This window comes from Carassius carassius, chromosome 11, assembly GCF_963082965.1.
Source record: "Carassius carassius chromosome 11, fCarCar2.1, whole genome shotgun sequence".
Taxonomy (NCBI): Eukaryota; Metazoa; Chordata; class Actinopteri; order Cypriniformes; family Cyprinidae; genus Carassius; species Carassius carassius.
In genome coordinates, this window is record NC_081765.1 from 30,902,048 (window position 1) to 30,920,679 (window position 18,632).

The 18,632-nt window shown below is 37.2% G+C and overlaps 1 protein-coding gene and 1 pseudogene across 1 annotated transcript; both read left to right on the plus strand.

Moving 5' to 3' along the window:
* The first annotated feature begins 1,810 nt into the window (after positions 1–1,810).
* Positions 1,811–5,399, plus strand: LOC132152526 (C-X-C chemokine receptor type 1). Its single transcript, XM_059561286.1, has 2 exons — positions 1,811–2,114; positions 3,866–5,399. The coding sequence occupies exons 1-2, from the start codon at positions 2,105–2,107 to the stop codon at positions 4,945–4,947; spliced, it is 1,092 nt and encodes a 363-aa protein (XP_059417269.1). The 5' UTR covers positions 1,811–2,104; the 3' UTR covers positions 4,948–5,399.
* An 8,866-nt stretch (positions 5,400–14,265) lies between these two features.
* On the plus strand, positions 14,266–15,629 carry LOC132153294 (baculoviral IAP repeat-containing protein 2-like; annotated as a pseudogene).
* Positions 15,630–18,632: the final 3,003 nt, after the last annotated feature.

Sequence of the window (18,632 nt, forward strand, 5' to 3'; positions counted from 1 at the left end):
AACATGTTACAAAACGAGCAATATAAGTGCAAGTTAAAGGAGTACGCTGACTTTTTGGGGCTTTAGCTTATTCACCCTAACCACCACGGTTAGGGTGAGGCTCCTTTGTCTGTTAGGTGTTGGCGCACTTCATTGCACATGCGCCAATTTCATGGTCGTTACAGTGCGCATGCTCCAACCTCAACCTCCAACCCAACTTGTATGCTTGTTAACTTGAACTTACAAATTGAATTTACAATCAATTCTAGGTTGGTCCAACGATTGTTGAACCAACATTATTTCACTAGTTATGCCAACATTTTTGCATTTAATTGTCCAGTTAACTAAAATATAATCATTAGTCTAACTTTTTGTGAGTTGGATTTTTTACAGTGTATCATCTTGCATTCCTTTCCTTCTTATTCTTCTCGTAGAAACGCGTTTCTTCCTGTCCTGAACACAGCAGAAAGGAGGCCAGATCAGATTCACACTGTTTTCAGTTTTACAAATGTGTCTCATTTAACCTCCTATGTGTCATCGAGCTAGTTGTTGACAGTAATTCAGTCTAAATGGTATTTGAACACTTTAATCATTTACAGATATTGCATTCAGATTTGTTACCAAATGTTCAAGATTTGGGGAAACGAATGTAAATGTTATCATTTACAGAATTAATCACTGAACACTATTCTAAATATTAGAGATTAAATGTCAGATGTGAATATATATTCTCATGATAATGAAAATTATAGTTTTAATAGCACTTGTTAAAGGGATAGTCCACCCCTAGAAATGACACTTCTATCATTATTTACTTACTCTCTTGTCGTTCCTGTATGGCTTTCTTTGTTCTATGGAACATTTATAAGAAGATATTCTGAAGCATGATGGTAACCAAACAGTTTGGGTTCTCATTGACTTCCATGGATGAAAAATACAATGCAAGTCAATGTGAACGGAAACTGTTTGCCAATGTTCTTTAAACTATCTTTTTATGTGTTCTGCTAAAGAAAGAATGTCATACAGGTTTAGAAAGACATGAGTAATGATAATTTAATTTTCTTTCCCTTCAACAGATTATCATTAAAAGTTATTATGATTAATATAAAGATGATATTTTCTTATACACCACATCAATGTTTATAAATGAAGTGTCAAAGATGTAAGTGTTTTTGTTGTTGTTGTTGTTTTCAAATGTCTGGTAATTAATTGTGATGATTTTTGTGTTTTTTTTTTTAAATAACACCTACCTTTAAAAATAGTTGATGAAATGAAACTGGCTGCTGCTCATGTGAGAAACACACTTGTTTACAGCATCTTCAGGACAAACCCAGTTGGATGGAGTTGCTCAATTTCCTGGATAAATGTGTGTAAATAATGATGTTTGGCCTCGCATCTGTGACACATCTTTCCTCCGATGTTGAAAAATCACTTCCATATTGTGTATGTCAGGTTTTTCTACATGAAGTTCAAAGTTTCTTTCTTCAGATTTAATTATAAACCTCACGTTGTTTCTCCTAAATCCTAATCAATTTTATTTAAAAAAAAAAAAAAAAAAAAACATTCCAGTCATTCATTTAAAATTCAAAAATGATATGAAAATAAAATGTAACAAATATATTTCCAGATATATCCAGAACTCCTACTAAATGGCCTCATGACTTCATATCACAAATCTATTAGGATGATTTTAGGCCACATGATTCTTAGTTTCACTTTTGGTGTTTTGATCATGTTTATGTCTTGAACACGAGTGAGGATCTTGTGACCGTTAGGATATTTCAAATTTCCCCAACAAGCATCTCTAATCTTGTGCTTTGTTGTAGCGGGATAAAAGCAACATCCTGTCTTCTGCATCTCCTTCAGGAATCAGAAACTTAGAGGTGAGGATCAGCTTGTCTCCTGTGAAAGGGAAAAATGTTTCGATATTCCTGAAAACTAAGAATATGTTTCTGAGAAATAAATAGACAAATTAGAACATCTGAGTTGAGATTATACACTTGAAGTAACCTTTAAGACTTAGACAAACAGGATATATCAACAAGGTTATAAAGTAGTCTAAATTGACATCTCTGACATTTCATCCTGTGGATTATTATCACGGTACCACATCAAAAAAGAAGTTATGATGACTGGTAAGTCCAATATCTTCATTTTATAATTTAATCAGAAGTCCACAATTTGAAATCGAAATTGATTTTAATAATACACCGTAAACCTGGATAAGTTGAATTTACTTAAAACACTTAAGAAACGGACTGCTTTAAAAAAAAAAAAAGTGTTGTGAACGTAAAAATGTAAGTTTATTTCACTTAAAAAAAATTTTTTTTTTTTTTTATCAATTTACAGTTATTACACTTGTATTTAAGTTCTATGTATTCATTTCCAAGTTAAATCTTCATCAGTTGTTTTATTTTTCCAATTATGTTAAACTAGAAAATTAGATATATATAATTTATATATATATATATATATATATATATATATATATATATATATATATATATATATTCTAATTCAATTCCAAATCTGAAAACAAGAACACAACAAAACATCAAATTTTATGACCAGAGAACATTTCTCCATAAAACATGAAAAAAATAGTTTGACAAATGAACGTATTGTTAAGCACATTTACAGTCATTCTCAAAATCACAACAAATGGCATCAAAACTGTATGGCTTGTTTCCACTCTTGAGTTCACAATATTGGCAGTGTTGAAAATCGATGCCAGCTCACCTTTTCCGAGGTCGTGCATTACCTGCTGAATAAAATATAAAGTGCTTTTTATACACTTAGGTTAGTCCAGGTGCAGTACATAAATCAGTCTGAAAAAAAAATGGACATACGGTAGAAGGTCTGAGATTGGTCAGTTCATCCATTAATAAACTTTCTTCCAAGATGATTCCCACTCTAGATTGGTTTAGCAGTGGACTTTCTTTATCATCCCTGAGGATTCTTACTTGAGTCTGTCTTTTCAGCTGCATCCTAACAGAGGAAGAAACAGATAGACAAAACATTATCAAGTCAGTTAGCAAATGCTATTTTCAAACACTCAAGGTCATATGCTGTGTTCACACCATATCGTTAAATATATGTACATGCCTGATGTCAATTCTATTCTTGTATAACTTCCCAGTTTCACAGACAGGGCTTAGCTTAAGCCATAGTTAAATTAGTATATATATATAAATAGCTTTAATAAAAATGCCTTAAAAACATTACTGCTGTGCATCTTGAGATGAGACAATGGCACTGACATGTTTTAAGATATGTTCGTACAAGGGTTTTTTTTTAGTTAAGACACCTCAAACATTTAGCATTTTAGTCTGAGGCTAGCCTTAAGCCTTGTCTGTGAAATGGGAGGAGAAATTTTAAACAGCTGCGCTCTATTTTGAGGGCCATACTTACACTTCCAATGCATCTCTTCCATTTCCTTTTCCTTCCAAAACAAGACAGTCGTAAAGAGGACCGTGAACAGATAAAACAGATATCCATCCATTTTTGTATTTATACCATTAACTTAAACTTACCTTTTCAAACAACAGCCATGTCGAAATAAAAAAAGTGGTCATTCAATTATTGCACTAACCATATTAGCGCCACAATCACCAAATAAAAAACTAACTTTTAATGTGATTTCAAAAATAAAAAGACAAAGAAATTTTTTTCGTGATTTATATATATATATATAAATATATGTACATACATAAGTTTATATAACATGTCTATTTTTATACTGTAAACTTCTCAAACCTAAACAACCTATTGTTGAACTACTAAACTTTATTACTTGCTGTAAGAATTGTTTTAATGTTTTAATAATGCATTTCACTTTTTTTATCACAGATTGCTTTAATATTTTCTATTTATCCTTTTCCAACAGATCCAAACCGTATTCTGAATATCAGTGACTACAATGACTTCTACGGAGGGTTGAACGACACAGATCTCCAGAACTCGACTGAATTTGTTGTGGATGAGAAGACGTTGCTTTGCTCCTCCGCCTCCATGGTGGATGCCGTCAACATTGCGTTCTGTGTCTTATTTGTGTTCATCTTTCTGATGGCTATTCCTGGGAATCTGATCGTAGGCTGGGTCATCATCTCGCACAAACACTTGCTTACCGCCTCAGATGTTTACTTATTCAACCTGATGCTGGCCGACACGTTATTGGCTCTGATTCTACCATTTTCAGCGTTTTCCGTGATCCAAGGTTGGGTGTTTGGTGATATTGCATGCAAGTTGGTTTGCCTGGTGAAGGAAATGAACTTCTACACCAGTATTTTGTTCCTGGTGTGCATCAGCGTGGATCGCTACATGGTCATCGTCAGAGCTATGGAGTCCCAGAAGGCTCAGAGAAGATTGTGCAGCGGAGTCGCCTGTGCATTTGTGTGGGTCTTTGGATTGGTGCTCTCTTTGCCGTCATTCTACAACGAGGTGTATTACGAGCCAGTTTCCCAGCAGACCATTTGTGCAGAACGCTTTGAGACGAATAACGCTGACGAGTGGCGACTGGCCACGCGTATCATGAGGCATCTGCTCGGGTTCCTCTTCCCTCTGGTGGTCATGTTAATCTGCTACAGCTTGACAGTGGAGCGGCTCTTGCGTACACGCTGTTTCCAGAAACAGAGAGCCATGAAGGTCATTGTGGCTGTGGTTGTGGCCTTTCTTCTGTGCTGGACCCCCTTTCATGTTTCGACAATTGTTGACACCCTCCTGAGGGCCAGAGTGGTTCAATTCAGCTGTTCCACACAAACGTCGGTGGACGTCGCCATGTTCGTAACTCAAAACCTTGGCCTTCTGCACTGCTGTGTGAACCCGTGGCTGTACGCCTTTGTGGGAGAGAAGTTCAGAAAAAGATTTCTGCAAATGCTTCATAGAAAAAGAGTTCTGGAGTCATTCTGCCTCTCCAGATCTAGCAGGGCTACTTCTTTGACCTCGGAAGCCACTTCCAGCTTCCTCTGAGCTAAACAATGGACATCAGTTCATGCGAACTTTAAATAATTTAGTGCACCTTCCCTTGCTTGGTTGAACTAGAAAAACACTTTGTTGTACAGGGCTAATTGCCATGATGAATTGGCACCCTCTATCGGTCAGAAAAAGCACCTTTTTGAAGCCTAAATGAATAAAAAGGAAAGGAGCTACACCACATTTGCTCAACTTCAGCATCACCAACTCTAAGCTTCCGACAACACTTTCATTCTTTATTTAAAAAATTATTTTCATTGTACGTTTGAATTAGAATAGTTTGCAAGAGCTTTGTTATAAACACAGTGAGGGTGTTAAAGTGGACTAGTGATTGTATGAGTTTACGTGTTTGGCATTTAATGTCCCCGACAACCTCTGTAGTCTCATTTTGACGCTTGAAGACAACTGCTTTTTTCAAGACAAGTGAAAGCTTTAAAAAACACACAGACAAGGGGGTGTTAAGGGGGTATTAATGAAGTATTTTATATTGTTGAATAAAACATGAGTAGTGATTATTCTACACCTTCTGTCATGATGATTTATGACTTTGACCTTTGACCTTTTGACAGGTTGAACTTCCGGTGACCTTATGATGGATGGGCTGAACTTCCGGAATGAGTTCATGGGTTAACCTATGACCGTTTCCCACGCATCGATCTTGTGGTTTTGACAGAAAGTTTTACCCTATTGACCTAGTTAGTACTGAATTATAGTTTTGACGGCTAGTTTAAACGGTAAAGGAAACACTCCCCCACGCATCGATCATGTGGTTTTGACAGAAAGTTTTACCCAATTGCCCTAGTTAGTTCTAAATCATGGTTTTAGGATACCCTCCCCTATGCTGTTTGAAGTTTGTGTCAGTTAGGTTGTTTGAAGTTTGTGCCAGTTATACGGTTATGTGTGTGTGTGTGTGTGTGTGTGTGTGTGTGTGTCTGTTTGTGTGTCTCCCCTCCCATTACATTCCCGAGCAGTGTATAAATGGGATCGGTGTGTTCTACGTTTGTATATAAAACATTCTATAATTTATATAATATAATAATTATCATGCTAAGGTTGAAAACATTTCAGTTATTTCATATATGTGACATTCAGTTATTTCACATTTATATATAAAACATTCTATAATTTATACAACCCGAATTCCGGAAAAGTGGGGACGTTTTTTAAATTTGAATAAAATGAAAACTAAAAGACTTTCAAATCACATGAGCCAATATTTTATTCACAATAGAACATAGATAACATAGCAAATGTTTAAACTGAGAAAGTTTACAATTTTATGCACAAAATGAGCTCATTTCAATTTTGATTTCTGCTACAGGTCTCAAAATAGTTGGGACGGGGCATGTTTACCATGGTGTAGCATCTCCTTTTCTTTTCAAAACAGTTTGAAGACGTCTGGGCATTGAGGCTATGAGTTGCTGGAGTTTTGCTGTTGGAATTTGGTCCCATTCTTGCCTTATATAGATTTCCAGCTGCTGAAGAGTTCGTGGTCGTCTTTGACGTATTTTTCGTTTAATGATGCGCCAAATGTTCTCTATAGGTGAAAGATCTGGACTGCAGGCAGGCCAGGTTAGCACCCGGACTCTTCTACGACGAAGCCATGCTGTTGTTATAGCTGCAGTATGTAGTTTTGCATTGTCCTGCTGAAATAAACAAGGCCTTCCCTGAAATAGACGTTGTTTGGAGGGAAGCATATGTTGCTCTAAAACCTTTATATACCTTTCAGCATTCACAGAGCCTTCCAAAACATGCAAGCTGCCCATACCGTATGCACTTATGCACCCCCATTACCATCAGAGATGCTGGCTTTTGAACTGAACGCTGATAACATGCTGGAAGGTCTCCCTCCTCTTTAGCCCGGAGGACACGGCGTCCGTGATTTCCAACAAGAATGTCAAATTTGGACTCGTCTGACCATAAAACACTATTCCACTTTGAAATAGTCCATTTTAAATGAGCCTTGGCCCACAGGACACGACGGCGCTTCTGGACCATGTTCACATATGGCTTCCTTTTTGCATGATAGAGCTTTAGTTGGCATCTGCTGATGGCACGGCGGATTGTGTTTACCGACAGTGGTTTCTGAAAGTATTCCTGGGCCCATTTAGTAATGTCATTGACACAATCATGCCGATGAGTGATGCAGTGTCGTCTGAGAGCCCGAAGACCACGGGCATCCAATAAAGGTCTCCGGCCTTGTCCCTTACGCACAGAGATTTCTCCAGTTTCTCTGAATCTTTTGATGATGTTATGCACTGTAGATGATGAGATTTGCAAAGCCTTTGCAATTTGACGTTGAGGAACATTGTTTTTAAAGTTTTCCACAATTTTTTTACGCAGTCTTTCACAGATTGGAGAGCCTCTGCCCATCTTTACTTCTGAGAGACTCTGCTTCTCTAAGACAAAGCTTTTATAGCTAATCATGTTACAGACCTGATATCAATTAACTTAATTAATCACTAGATGTTCTCCCAGCTGAATCTTTTCAAAACTGCTTGCCTTTTTTGCCATTTGTTGCCCCCGTGCCAACTTTTTTGAGACCTGTAGCAGGCATTAAATTTTAAATGAGCTAATTAAGTGGATAAAAGTGTAAAATGTCTCAGTTTAAACATTTGCTACGTTATCTATGTTCTATTGTGAATAAAATATTGGCTCATGTGATTTGAAATTCCTTTAGTTTTCATTTTATTAAAATTTAAAAAACGTCCCAACTTTTCCGGAATTTGGGTTGTATAATATTTATATAATTTATATAATATAATCAATTATCATGCTAAAGTTGAAAAACATTCTGTTCTTTTAAAAAGGTTATAAAAAGCTTACTAAAACCAATTGTTTTAGTTTTAGATAAAAATTACATAAAACATTCTATCCTTTATATTCTATCCTTTATATAATTTATATAATATAAATTATATAATCTAAAACAATTAAACTATGGTTGTCAAAAAATTATATCCTTTAAAATTATATAATGAAATAATATTACACAATATATCTTACTAAAAAGAATAAAATAAAAATAACACATGTTTGTAAGTCTAGACGGTCTCTGACTTCAGTGATCAAGACATCAGGGACTGAAATTATAATCCTAAAAGTTTAAAAATGTTTTACATTTAATACATTATTAAAAGTTGTAATAGAGTTGTTAAATTATTAAAAGTGGTAAAACAAAAACACTGTTTTTTCTGAATGACCTCACACTGTCTCAAAAAGTAAAGGAGCCGCGTGCACGTGTCTGTGTCCGTCTATGCGTCTGAGCTCTGACCCCCTCCTTTGCATACCAGAGTACGGTGAAATCTCACACTAACAAAAGTTGAAAACATGCCTTTAAAAGTATAATATAAATATCTTATTAATCCAATTGTTTTAGTTTTAGATGAATAAAAGTATAAATGAAATGCTTACTGAAACCAATTATTTTAGATAAACAAAATAATAAATAAAATTGTCTTACCTTATTTTAGAGAGAGTTGAAGAAGTAGCTTCTAACACATCATTGTTCATTGATGTCCACAAAAATGCAATGTATGAATGGATTCAAAATTGTTTTACACAACTGAATTCATATAGTCATTCCTGAATGTCTCTCAAAGCACCGTCTCAAAACATAGGGAGGCGCGCGGTATGTGTGTCAAAAAGTAAAACACACGTGTCTGTGTGTGTGTGTGTGTGTCTGTACGCGCCCCTTCACATGTGAGCTCTGACATATGAAACAGGACCCCACTCCACATTCCTGAGCACGGTGAAAGTGAGATTAATATACATATAACATCATATACAATAATTTAATATAATATCTTACTAAAAAATCTACTGAAATGCTTGTAAAAAGAATAAAACTCATCTCACATGTTTAGAAACTTACAACTCTTGAATTTACATGTTCAAGAAGCTCTTAAGAGACATAAATCACAAAGTGGTTCTCTCTCACACCAGCGTCTCTGACTCAGAGGAATGTATTCAGTGATGGGATGAGACATTGTGTTAGGGCTAAAATTACTTCGAGGTAAAATCTTAAAAGGTTAAATGATATCTTTTAAAAATAAAATTTAAATAAATTATTAAAAGTCTTAATAAAAACAAATATTCTACAACGATGGTCTGTGGAAAAATTCGACTTGAACTTAAAGTATATTTTTTTATTTATCATGGGTATGTAAAATAATTTAAAGTGTCACAAGTCATCTCACGCCTGTGAAATGTTCAATAATTGCTTAAGTTGTATCTGTGAGAAAATGACAATAAGATAGGCCTATCTTCAGAGAGAGCAACCATGAAAACATTTAGAAACTGGGAATCTTCCAGAAATAAGGGTCTTCCGATCAGCGCAGAGAAAGAAGTTACTTGACAATAATGATAACTTCAGGATATCGGATGACAGATGAGCCTCTGTGCATCGTGTCAGAGCGTATATCATGTTAGTCTGCTAACGCCTTTCCAGAGCCAAAGTTTTGTACACACTAAATTTATTTCAAATCATAATCGTAAAATTAAAAGACTGTTTAAATCTTTAAAGTTTGAATACATACTTATCTTCTATTTATCTTTTAGAAGACTTGTGTATGATATAAATTATTTTGTTTAACGGTGACCTAAAATATAATTGTTTTTAAACAATGCCTGTTCAAAACTTTAGATGGTTGAAAAACTGTACTTGGTCGTAAACTGTACTTAAATCTCATTTATATGAAAAAGATTCAATCAGCATTTTTTGTCCATGCTGGGTTTCAATTTTATGGTGGAGGCTTTCCATAGCTATCCCGTACACCTAAAAACGACCATCACAGAAAACAAAATGTAAAAAAAAAAATGAAATAAATAAATAATTTAATAAAATGTAAAAAAGTTTGAGCTAAATAAAAACACCTTACATTTCCAGACAGGCGAAGTAGTTCATTATGCAACAATCCAAAAAAAAAAAAAAAAAAAAGCAAATAGCCCCAGACCCTTCAGTGATAAACTACAGTGTGAACTGAAGCTTCAGGATATAGGACAACAGACCAGATGAGTCTCGGGGGACAATGTCGCAGTACATCTAGTCTGCTAACGCCTTTCCAGAGTACATCCAGAGTTTACACTAATTTCATTTAGAAGCATAACCTTAAAAGTTTAAATCAAATCTTTAAAGTTTTATTAAAATCATATCTTTCATTTATCTTCTTAGAAGATTTATGTATTATTGTCTGTCCAAAAACTTTAGATTGTCACATACAACATACAACATGAAACATGTTGTCAAAGTTTGTCACAAAAATCCTAGGACTTCACATTGCTCTTATTTAGACAAAGTTGTATCATTTGGAAAATCAAAGTAAAAATCACACATCGTCTTAATTCAAAGTATAAGTATAAGATCGTATAAGATCATTTTTACTTGTATCTCCCGAACTAGGGTGAAACCCTTTACTGAGAATATACTATCGGTCATCTACTCAAAATACATGTAGAAGTTTCAAATGTTAGCATTAGCTGATGGCGGCCGCATGACTTTGGGGAGAGCTATAGCACGAAGCATGCCCTTCGACCTCCTCGATTTTGGAGGCTTTTTTGTTAAAGATTTCTCCCATCTAGCGGTTCACCCATCTACTCACTTTTTCAAATGAGTGTTGCAGCTGCGGTAGCTGTTATGCGTCAAGAATCTATGACAACATGTCTTCCAATAGCCCATCATCGAGTTTAATTGTACATGTTCTACCGTTATGCCACCTATATAATGATTTACACAACCAAGCAATGGAAAAAGCTTGTAATTTTGACTTACCCTGTCGAGAAGAAAGCAGGCACCCTTTCATTAGCTCTTTCCACCTGGGAAAAGCTATCCCGATATTTATTTACATACCGATCAATTCAATTTTAGCTTTTTGGCTTTTTTGGAGGGATTTTGTCCCGTGCAGTGCAACCTTTCAAATGTGCCGAGGACTGTATCGACGCCCCCCCATATGGTCTAGCAGTTAGGATTCCTGGTTTTCATCCAGGCTGCCCGGGTTCGACTCCCGGTATGGGAAGACAATTTTCACAAATACAATTATATTGAATTCAGAAAATTTCACTATGGAATATTTACTTTATCATAATTTCAATTTAGTACGTCATCATTTCAACTTTTCATCTCATAATGTATGACGCATAGTCATAATTTCAACTTTTTAAGTCAGAATTACAATTTTTGTCAATGACGCTTTTTTAATGTAATACTTAAAACGTTTTTAAGTCATAATTTGGTTGTTGACTATAGTAGAGTTGATGATGAAACTTTGAGTTAGGCTAGTGATTTTTGTCCCTCTCTGCTCTTTTTCAAGATGGCGGAACGACACGGAAGCCTCCTTGGACTTACCCTCCCCATGTAGATAAAGATAATAAATTAAGTCAGATCATTGGCAGAGATCATTTTACACCCATGAGGACATATTTATTAATAAAGACAATGATTTTAGCTAATAAAATACCATTTTTCAACCGAGCGAATCTGCACATGTGAGGCCTTCAAAAGTTTCAAAAGGCCTTCAATGGTTCAATGGTTGTGTAAAAATCAAATACTGTATTACACTTTTCAAATGATAATCTAGCTTTAAAGTTTCACAAAGTCTGACACAAGGCCATTAACATGTTCTTTTTGCTTATTTCTACAAATATCAACCTGATCAATATGAATACGATTAAACAAGTTAATTTTTAAGAAAAAAAAAAGAGTTTTAAAATACAACTAAACCATGATAATTTTTAGTTTAGATGTTGATGACTAAGTTTCAGGCGTAGTGCAACCAGATTTCTCTAACATCTCACTCACAACGCAACACGTTGTAAATAAACATTTTCAAACTGTAATTTAACCATATTTGATTAATATTATCTTGATTTAAAGTTTTTGTTATTAACTAATACTTATAACATCTGACCCAAAATAAACAGATAATGGAATCTTCACACTATACAGTTAGATATTCTCCTACTTAGTATCTTTGGATGTATCTGTGGCTGGATTTTGTCACACTCTTGTAAAGACTATGGACTAACTTTAAAACATAATTTTTATACAGGAATCACATGTGTAAGATTCAAAAGATCAATTCACTAAGAATTTGTGATACACAAATAAATACACAAAAGTTTTCAAATGATGATGGTTTTATTACTCCGCTAGATTACTCATCTTGTTCAGATAGCAGACGACGCTGTTTCACATGTTGTACGTTGGACTGTGTGTGTGTATTTTAGGTGAAGATGTTTCTTTGAGAGCCGTTTATAGAAATAAATGACGCTTAAGAATTTAAGTGATAGTTTGACTACATTGATATCAATCACACAAATACGAATCGCACAAGCTGTTTTACACTTTTACAACAGAATCACATCCGACTATTGCACCGAGAGAGGCATACTCATTAAAGATCGAGGCCTTAAAGTTCCACACTTTGGTAAAACCTGCAGATAAAAAAGAAAAGTCAATTCTAATTCTAATTCTTCATCATCATGAGCCATTTAAAACAAATACAGAAAAGCCACTATAGTGATCAGTTTTAGCTTTTGACTGTTTGTCATTGACATCTTGCTTCGTTTAGTTTGCAAAAAGTGCATAGAGTGTGGTCAGATATTGCATGAACAGAATTTATGAAAAACATGAATAAATATTGCATCAAGAGAATTAAATGACGGTCCTTCTGAGAGTGTTTAGTATGAGAGTGAATCTTTCTGCTATGTCTACGAAACATCGACGTCAAAGATAAGTATTAAACTTTAAACTCGTCTAACTATTACACTTATTTTTTTATTACACAGTTATTTGCGTGTGTGTGTCACTAAACAACGGTTAAGCTAATGAATTACGGTTGATACGTGGTATTTTTATGTGAAAGGGGGATGATTCATTTTTTATTCTGGCCCCACCAATACTTTTAGGCATCTGTCTTTTAGGCCCGATCCAGAAAACAGTTGTTGTGTCTTAATAATTGTTCTTCTTTTTATGATCTTTTTATTCGGCAGAATGCCGAAATATTTTACATATCGTAAATTTCAATTGTTAGATAAATCATCTAACTATTATATGTGAAACAAGCTCAGTGGCATTAGAGTCGGATTCTTGTTTACATTGAACATCGTTATTGAACCTTTTTCAATATTATTGAAAATAATTGTTATAAAAGCGCTATTGTTCTAGGCCTCATCAAAGTTCACATAGTTTTCACCGGACCACTCTGAAACAAGACCAAATATTTGCGTGTAACATTTTGTTTGCATTTCTTCTGAAACACCCTGTTTTGAAATTGTTTAACATCACCATTCTCAATCTATTGTAGCTTGTCTATTTTTCTTACACTTTAACACTTACCGTATTGTCGGGTGTGATTGTAATATTTTGTATGCCGTTTTATTTACACTTTCCCCCGGATATCATATTTGTTATATATCTCTTTGTTCATATACGACAGTATTCACATGAATTGGCTTGATTTGTATCTTGATTTGATACGCGAGACATTTACATTATATTATTATACCGTCTTAGTTTTTAAATAGCGCTAAAATGTATATTTTAACCATGCGGATATAGAATGCCCCACAAGGTTCTCTGTTCTCTGGTTCTATGTTTTAAAAAAATGCCGCGAAACAAAGACAAGGACGCCTCTTTCTATAAGCGACCCTCAAAATTTGTGCATACAACAAAATTACTTTTGTCTCACTGTTTGAAGAAAAACTTAAATCAGCTGGTGCTTGATAACTATTGAAGTTATTAAACAACCCTGAATTCGGTAATGATGCGATATGGATATCACGTTTTAATTTTAGCTCAATACATTTAAATGCGGTAAAGGTCTATGAACTTTAACAATAGTCGGTAAAATGAACTTAAACATGAAATAAATCCTAACTACTTTCTAAATGTTTGTAAAAGATCTCTGTGTGTCACTGGTGTCAAAAAATGCAAAAACTGACGTTGGTGAATTAGTTGAAAGTCTTGCCAGCTACATCGTAGAGCAAGACATGATAGCCTGCGGATATTTTCTATTCTGGTTAGACCATCTGTAAATGTCTTTCACTCAAATTTCTTCAATGTATGAAAGTATAATGTTGAAATTAAAATTTCTGAATGAAAAAATGTCTGAGCTCATAAAATTAGTATTATATTAATAATATTTAGAATACTACATGATTTAAAAGATTAAATATTTGTTTTCTGCATTTTAATTACCGTATTCCCGAGGCGGCAACCATTTCCATTCCAGAGTGGACACGCCCTGTGGTCACATTTTTATGTCTTCATCCAGAGCCTTCATCAAAAGTGCCTTTTCCCCGCTTCGCAACGTAGCCATGCTACAGCTTTCCGGCCCCGCGACACCCGTTTCAGGCCAAAAGGAGGAGCGGGTGGGTTACCTAGATATGTCTCACCAGCGACCTCGGGTTTGCCACAATCCTGACATGCGTCGGGAACAGGAACGCCTTGACACCTTTCAGAATTGGACTCCTGCACCAGTAAGTCCAGCCGAGCTTGCCAAAAGTGGTTTCTGCTACCTTGGTCAGGGCGACAGAGTGGCTTGCTTCAGTTGTGGAGGCCAGCTTAGCAACTGGTACCGGGAGATCGTGCAGTATCAGAGCACCAGAGGCATTACCCCAACTGCCGCTTTGTTAGAGGTGACCGAGCAGATAATGTACCTTTATCTAGCCTTTTCAATGTATCGGCAATGCAACAGTGTGAAGAAAGGTTGCTCACATTTGTCTACTGGCCCTCAAGAATAACTGTTCGACCAGACCAATTGGCTAAGGCTGGTTTTTACTATGTTGGTTGTAATGATGACGTGAAGTGCTTTTCTTGCGATGGTGGACTCAGATGTTGGCAGTCTGGTGATGATCCATGGGTAGAACATGCCAAGTGGTTTCCAAGATGTGAATACCTGTTGCAAGAAAAGGGCCTAGAGTTTGTTCATCAGATTCAAGCAAGATTTCCAAGACTATTTGAACAGCTATTGACTAATGGAGACAGCGACAGAGAATTTGTTAATCCGCCTGTGGGTCCTGGAGAAGACCGTTCAGAAGATGCGGTGGTGAAGTCTGCTTTAGAGATGGGATTTGATTTTGGCCTGGTGAAGCAAACCGTTCAGAGCAAAATTCTCGCAAGTGGAGAAAATTACAAAACCGTTCAAGAGTTGGTATCTGATTTACTAAGTGCAGAGGAAATGGCATTAGATGGTTTTACTTTTCTTAAGAAACATCATCTTGCCGTGTCACAGCGCCTAAAAAGTGTGCAGAGCTTAATGGACCATCTTCTAGAGGAGAACGTCATCTCACAGAAAGAGTATGACATTATTCGTAACTGCGCTACAGTCACGCAGCAGACAGGGCAGCTCATTGAGTTAGTCCTGTCGAAAAGAAATGCAGCAGCAGAGGTCTTCCTCAACTGGATCAAGAAGAATGATGTCTGCCTGCTGAGAGAACTGATGGCCCAGACAAATGAAGCTGCATCCCCGAGTCAAGATCTTTCAGACTTGCCTATGGAGGAACAGTTAAGAAGACTTCAAGAGGAGCGCACATGCAAAGTTTGCATGGATAAAGAAGTGAACATTGTCTTCATCCCCTGTGGTCACCTAGTTGTGTGCAAAGAATGTGCACCTTCTCTGAGCAAGTGCCCCATATGTAGAGGCTTGGTCATAGGAGCTGTCCGTACTTTCCTATCATAAAGTGAAGATATTCACCATCCAAGTAACAAACAGTTTTTGGATTTAACTTGATGCCTAAAAACAAAGTTTATTATTTTCACTCGATCCAGTGACAACAGTTTTTGGATTTACAAACATTTAGAAAGTAGTTAGGATTTATTTCATGTTTAAGTTCATTTTACCGACTATTGTTAAAGTTCATAGACCTTTACCGCATGTGACGAGTGGGGCGGGGCCGAGGGACATGGGAGCGAGGCCGGGGGAGTGATTGGAGATGAACTACACCTGTTCGTCCCACCGGTCTCGAGGCCCATGGAGGAGATGGAAGGATATAAAACTGGAGCGACGACAGTGAAGGAGGAGAGAGGACCAGGCCTGGGCTTTTAGTTGTGTTTTGGTTTTTATTTTATGCGCACCAGTCGTCCGTGAGGGGCTGGTGCGCTGTTTTGTGTTTATTTTGTTATTAAAATGTTTTTGATTGTCCGCCGGTTCCCGCCTCCTTCTTCCGGATGAATATGAAGGTTGATATCGTTACAGTGGTGCCGAAACCCGGGAGAAGGAGGGACGCGCTGCTGAAGATCCCTCGCCGCTGTGGTGAATCCGCGGTGCCATCGAGCTGGCGAGGAGTGTGCCGCCATGGACGCTCGAGGCGGTGGACTGGAGCGAGTTGCCGGGGACGGGCGAGCTCGCTACCGGCCGCCCACGATGTGGAGAGACGGCTGCCGTCCGTGAGGGAGCGGAGGAGTCGGCGCCGTTCGCCAGGTGGCCGGAGCCTGCTGCCTCCGCCGGAACGGGGAGGAGCAGGGAACGGGGGACTCCTGCCGGCTGCCCAAAACCGGAGGAGCCGTCGCCGTCCACCGGGCGGCGGAGGAGTGTCGTGCCGTCCGCCGAGGGCCGTCCAGTGCCACCGCCAGGCACCGCGGAGGAGATCACCCAGCTGGTGGAGGGCCGAGCAGCGGTGCGTCTGGGAACCGGAATTTTTTTTTTTTTTTTTTTTCCTCTCTCCCCTCTCTCGTCTCTGTCGCTCCTCCTTCCATCTCCTTTTCTCTCGCCTCGCCTGTCCTACCCCCAGGTTCCCGCAGGTCCCCGGGAGCGGCCCCCCCGGAGGGAGGGGGGGGGGGGAGTAGAGCGCAGTCTCGGGAGTACCCCCCGGCCTGCGAGGGGCGATGGGGGTATGTGACGAGTGGGGCGGGGCCGAGGGACATGGGAGCGAGGCCGGGGGAGTGATTGGAGATGAACTACACCTGTTCGTCCCACCGGTCTCGAGGCCCATGGAGGAGATGGAAGGATATAAAACTGGAGCGACGACAGTGAAGGAGGAGAGAGGACCAGGCCTGGGCTTTTAGTTGTGTTTTGGTTTTTATTTTATGCGCACCAGTCGTCCGTGAGGGGCTGGTGCGCTGTTTTGTGTTTATTTTGTTATTAAAATGTTTTTGATTGTCCGCCGGTTCCCGCCTCCTTCTTCCGGATGAATATGAAGGTTGATATCGTTACACCGCATTTAAATGTATTGAGCTAAAATTAAAACGTGATATCCATATCGCATCATTACCGAATTCAGGGTTGTTTAATAACTTCAATAGTTATCAAGCACCAGCTGATTTAAGTTTTTCTTCAAACAGTGAGACAAAAGTAATTTTGTTGTATGCACAAATTTTGAGGGTCGCTTATAGAAAGAGGCGTCCTTGTCTTTGTTTCGCGGCATTTTTTTTAATTATAGAACCAGAGAACAGAGAACCTTGTGGGGCATTCTATATCCGCATGGTTAAAATATACATTTTAGCGCTATTTAAAAACTAAGACGGTATAATAATATAATGTAAATGTCTCGCGTATCAAATCAAGATACAAATCAAGCCAATTCATGTGAATACTGTCGTATATGAACAAAGAGATATATAACAAATATGATATCCGGGGGAAAGTGTAAATAAAACGGCATACAAAATATTACAATCACACCCGACAATACGGTAAGTGTTAAAGTGTAAGAAAAATAGACAAGCTACAATAGATTGAGAATGGTGATGTTAAACAATTTCAAAACAGGGTGTTTCAGAAGAAATGCAAACAAAATGTTACACGCAAATATTTGGTCTTGTTTCAGAGTGGTCCGGTGAAAACTATGTGAACTTTGATGAGGCCTAGAACAATAGCGCTTTTATAACAATTATTTTCAATAATATTGAAAAAGGTTCAATAACGATGTTCAATGTAAACAAGAATCCGACTCTAATGCCACTGAGCTTGTTTCACATATAATAGTTAGATGATTTATCTAACAATTGAAATTTACGATATGTAAAATATTTCGGCATTCTGCCGAATAAAAAGATCATAAAAAGAAGAACAATTATTAAGACACAACAACTGTTTTCTGGATCGGGCCTAAAAGACAGATGCCTAAAAGTATTGGTGGGGCCAGAATAAAAAATGAATCATCCCCCTTTCACATAAAAATACCACGTATCAACCGTAATTCATTAGCTTAACCGTTGTTTAGTGACACACACATGCAAATAACTGTGTAATAAAAAAAATAAGTGTAATAGTTAGACGAGTTTAAAGTTTAATACTTATCTTTGACGTCGATGTTTCGTAGACATAGCAGAAAGATTCACTCTCATACTAAACACTCTCAGAAGGACCGTCATTTAATTCTCTTGATGCAATATTTATTCATGTTTTTCATAAATTCTGTTCATGCAATATCTGACCACACTCTATGCACTTTTTGCAAACTAAACGAAGCAAGATGTCAATGACAAACAGTCAAAAGCTAAAACTGATCACTATAGTGGCTTTTCTGTATTTGTTTTAAATGGCTCATGATGATGAAGAATTAGAATTAGAATTAGAATTGACTTTTCTTTTTTATCTGCAGGTTTTACCAAAGTGTGGAACTTTAAGGCCTCGATCTTTAATGAGTATGCCTCTCTCGGTGCAATAGTCGGATGTGATTCTGTTGTAAAAGTGTAAAACAGCTTGTGCGATTCGTATTTGTGTGATTGATATCAATGTAGT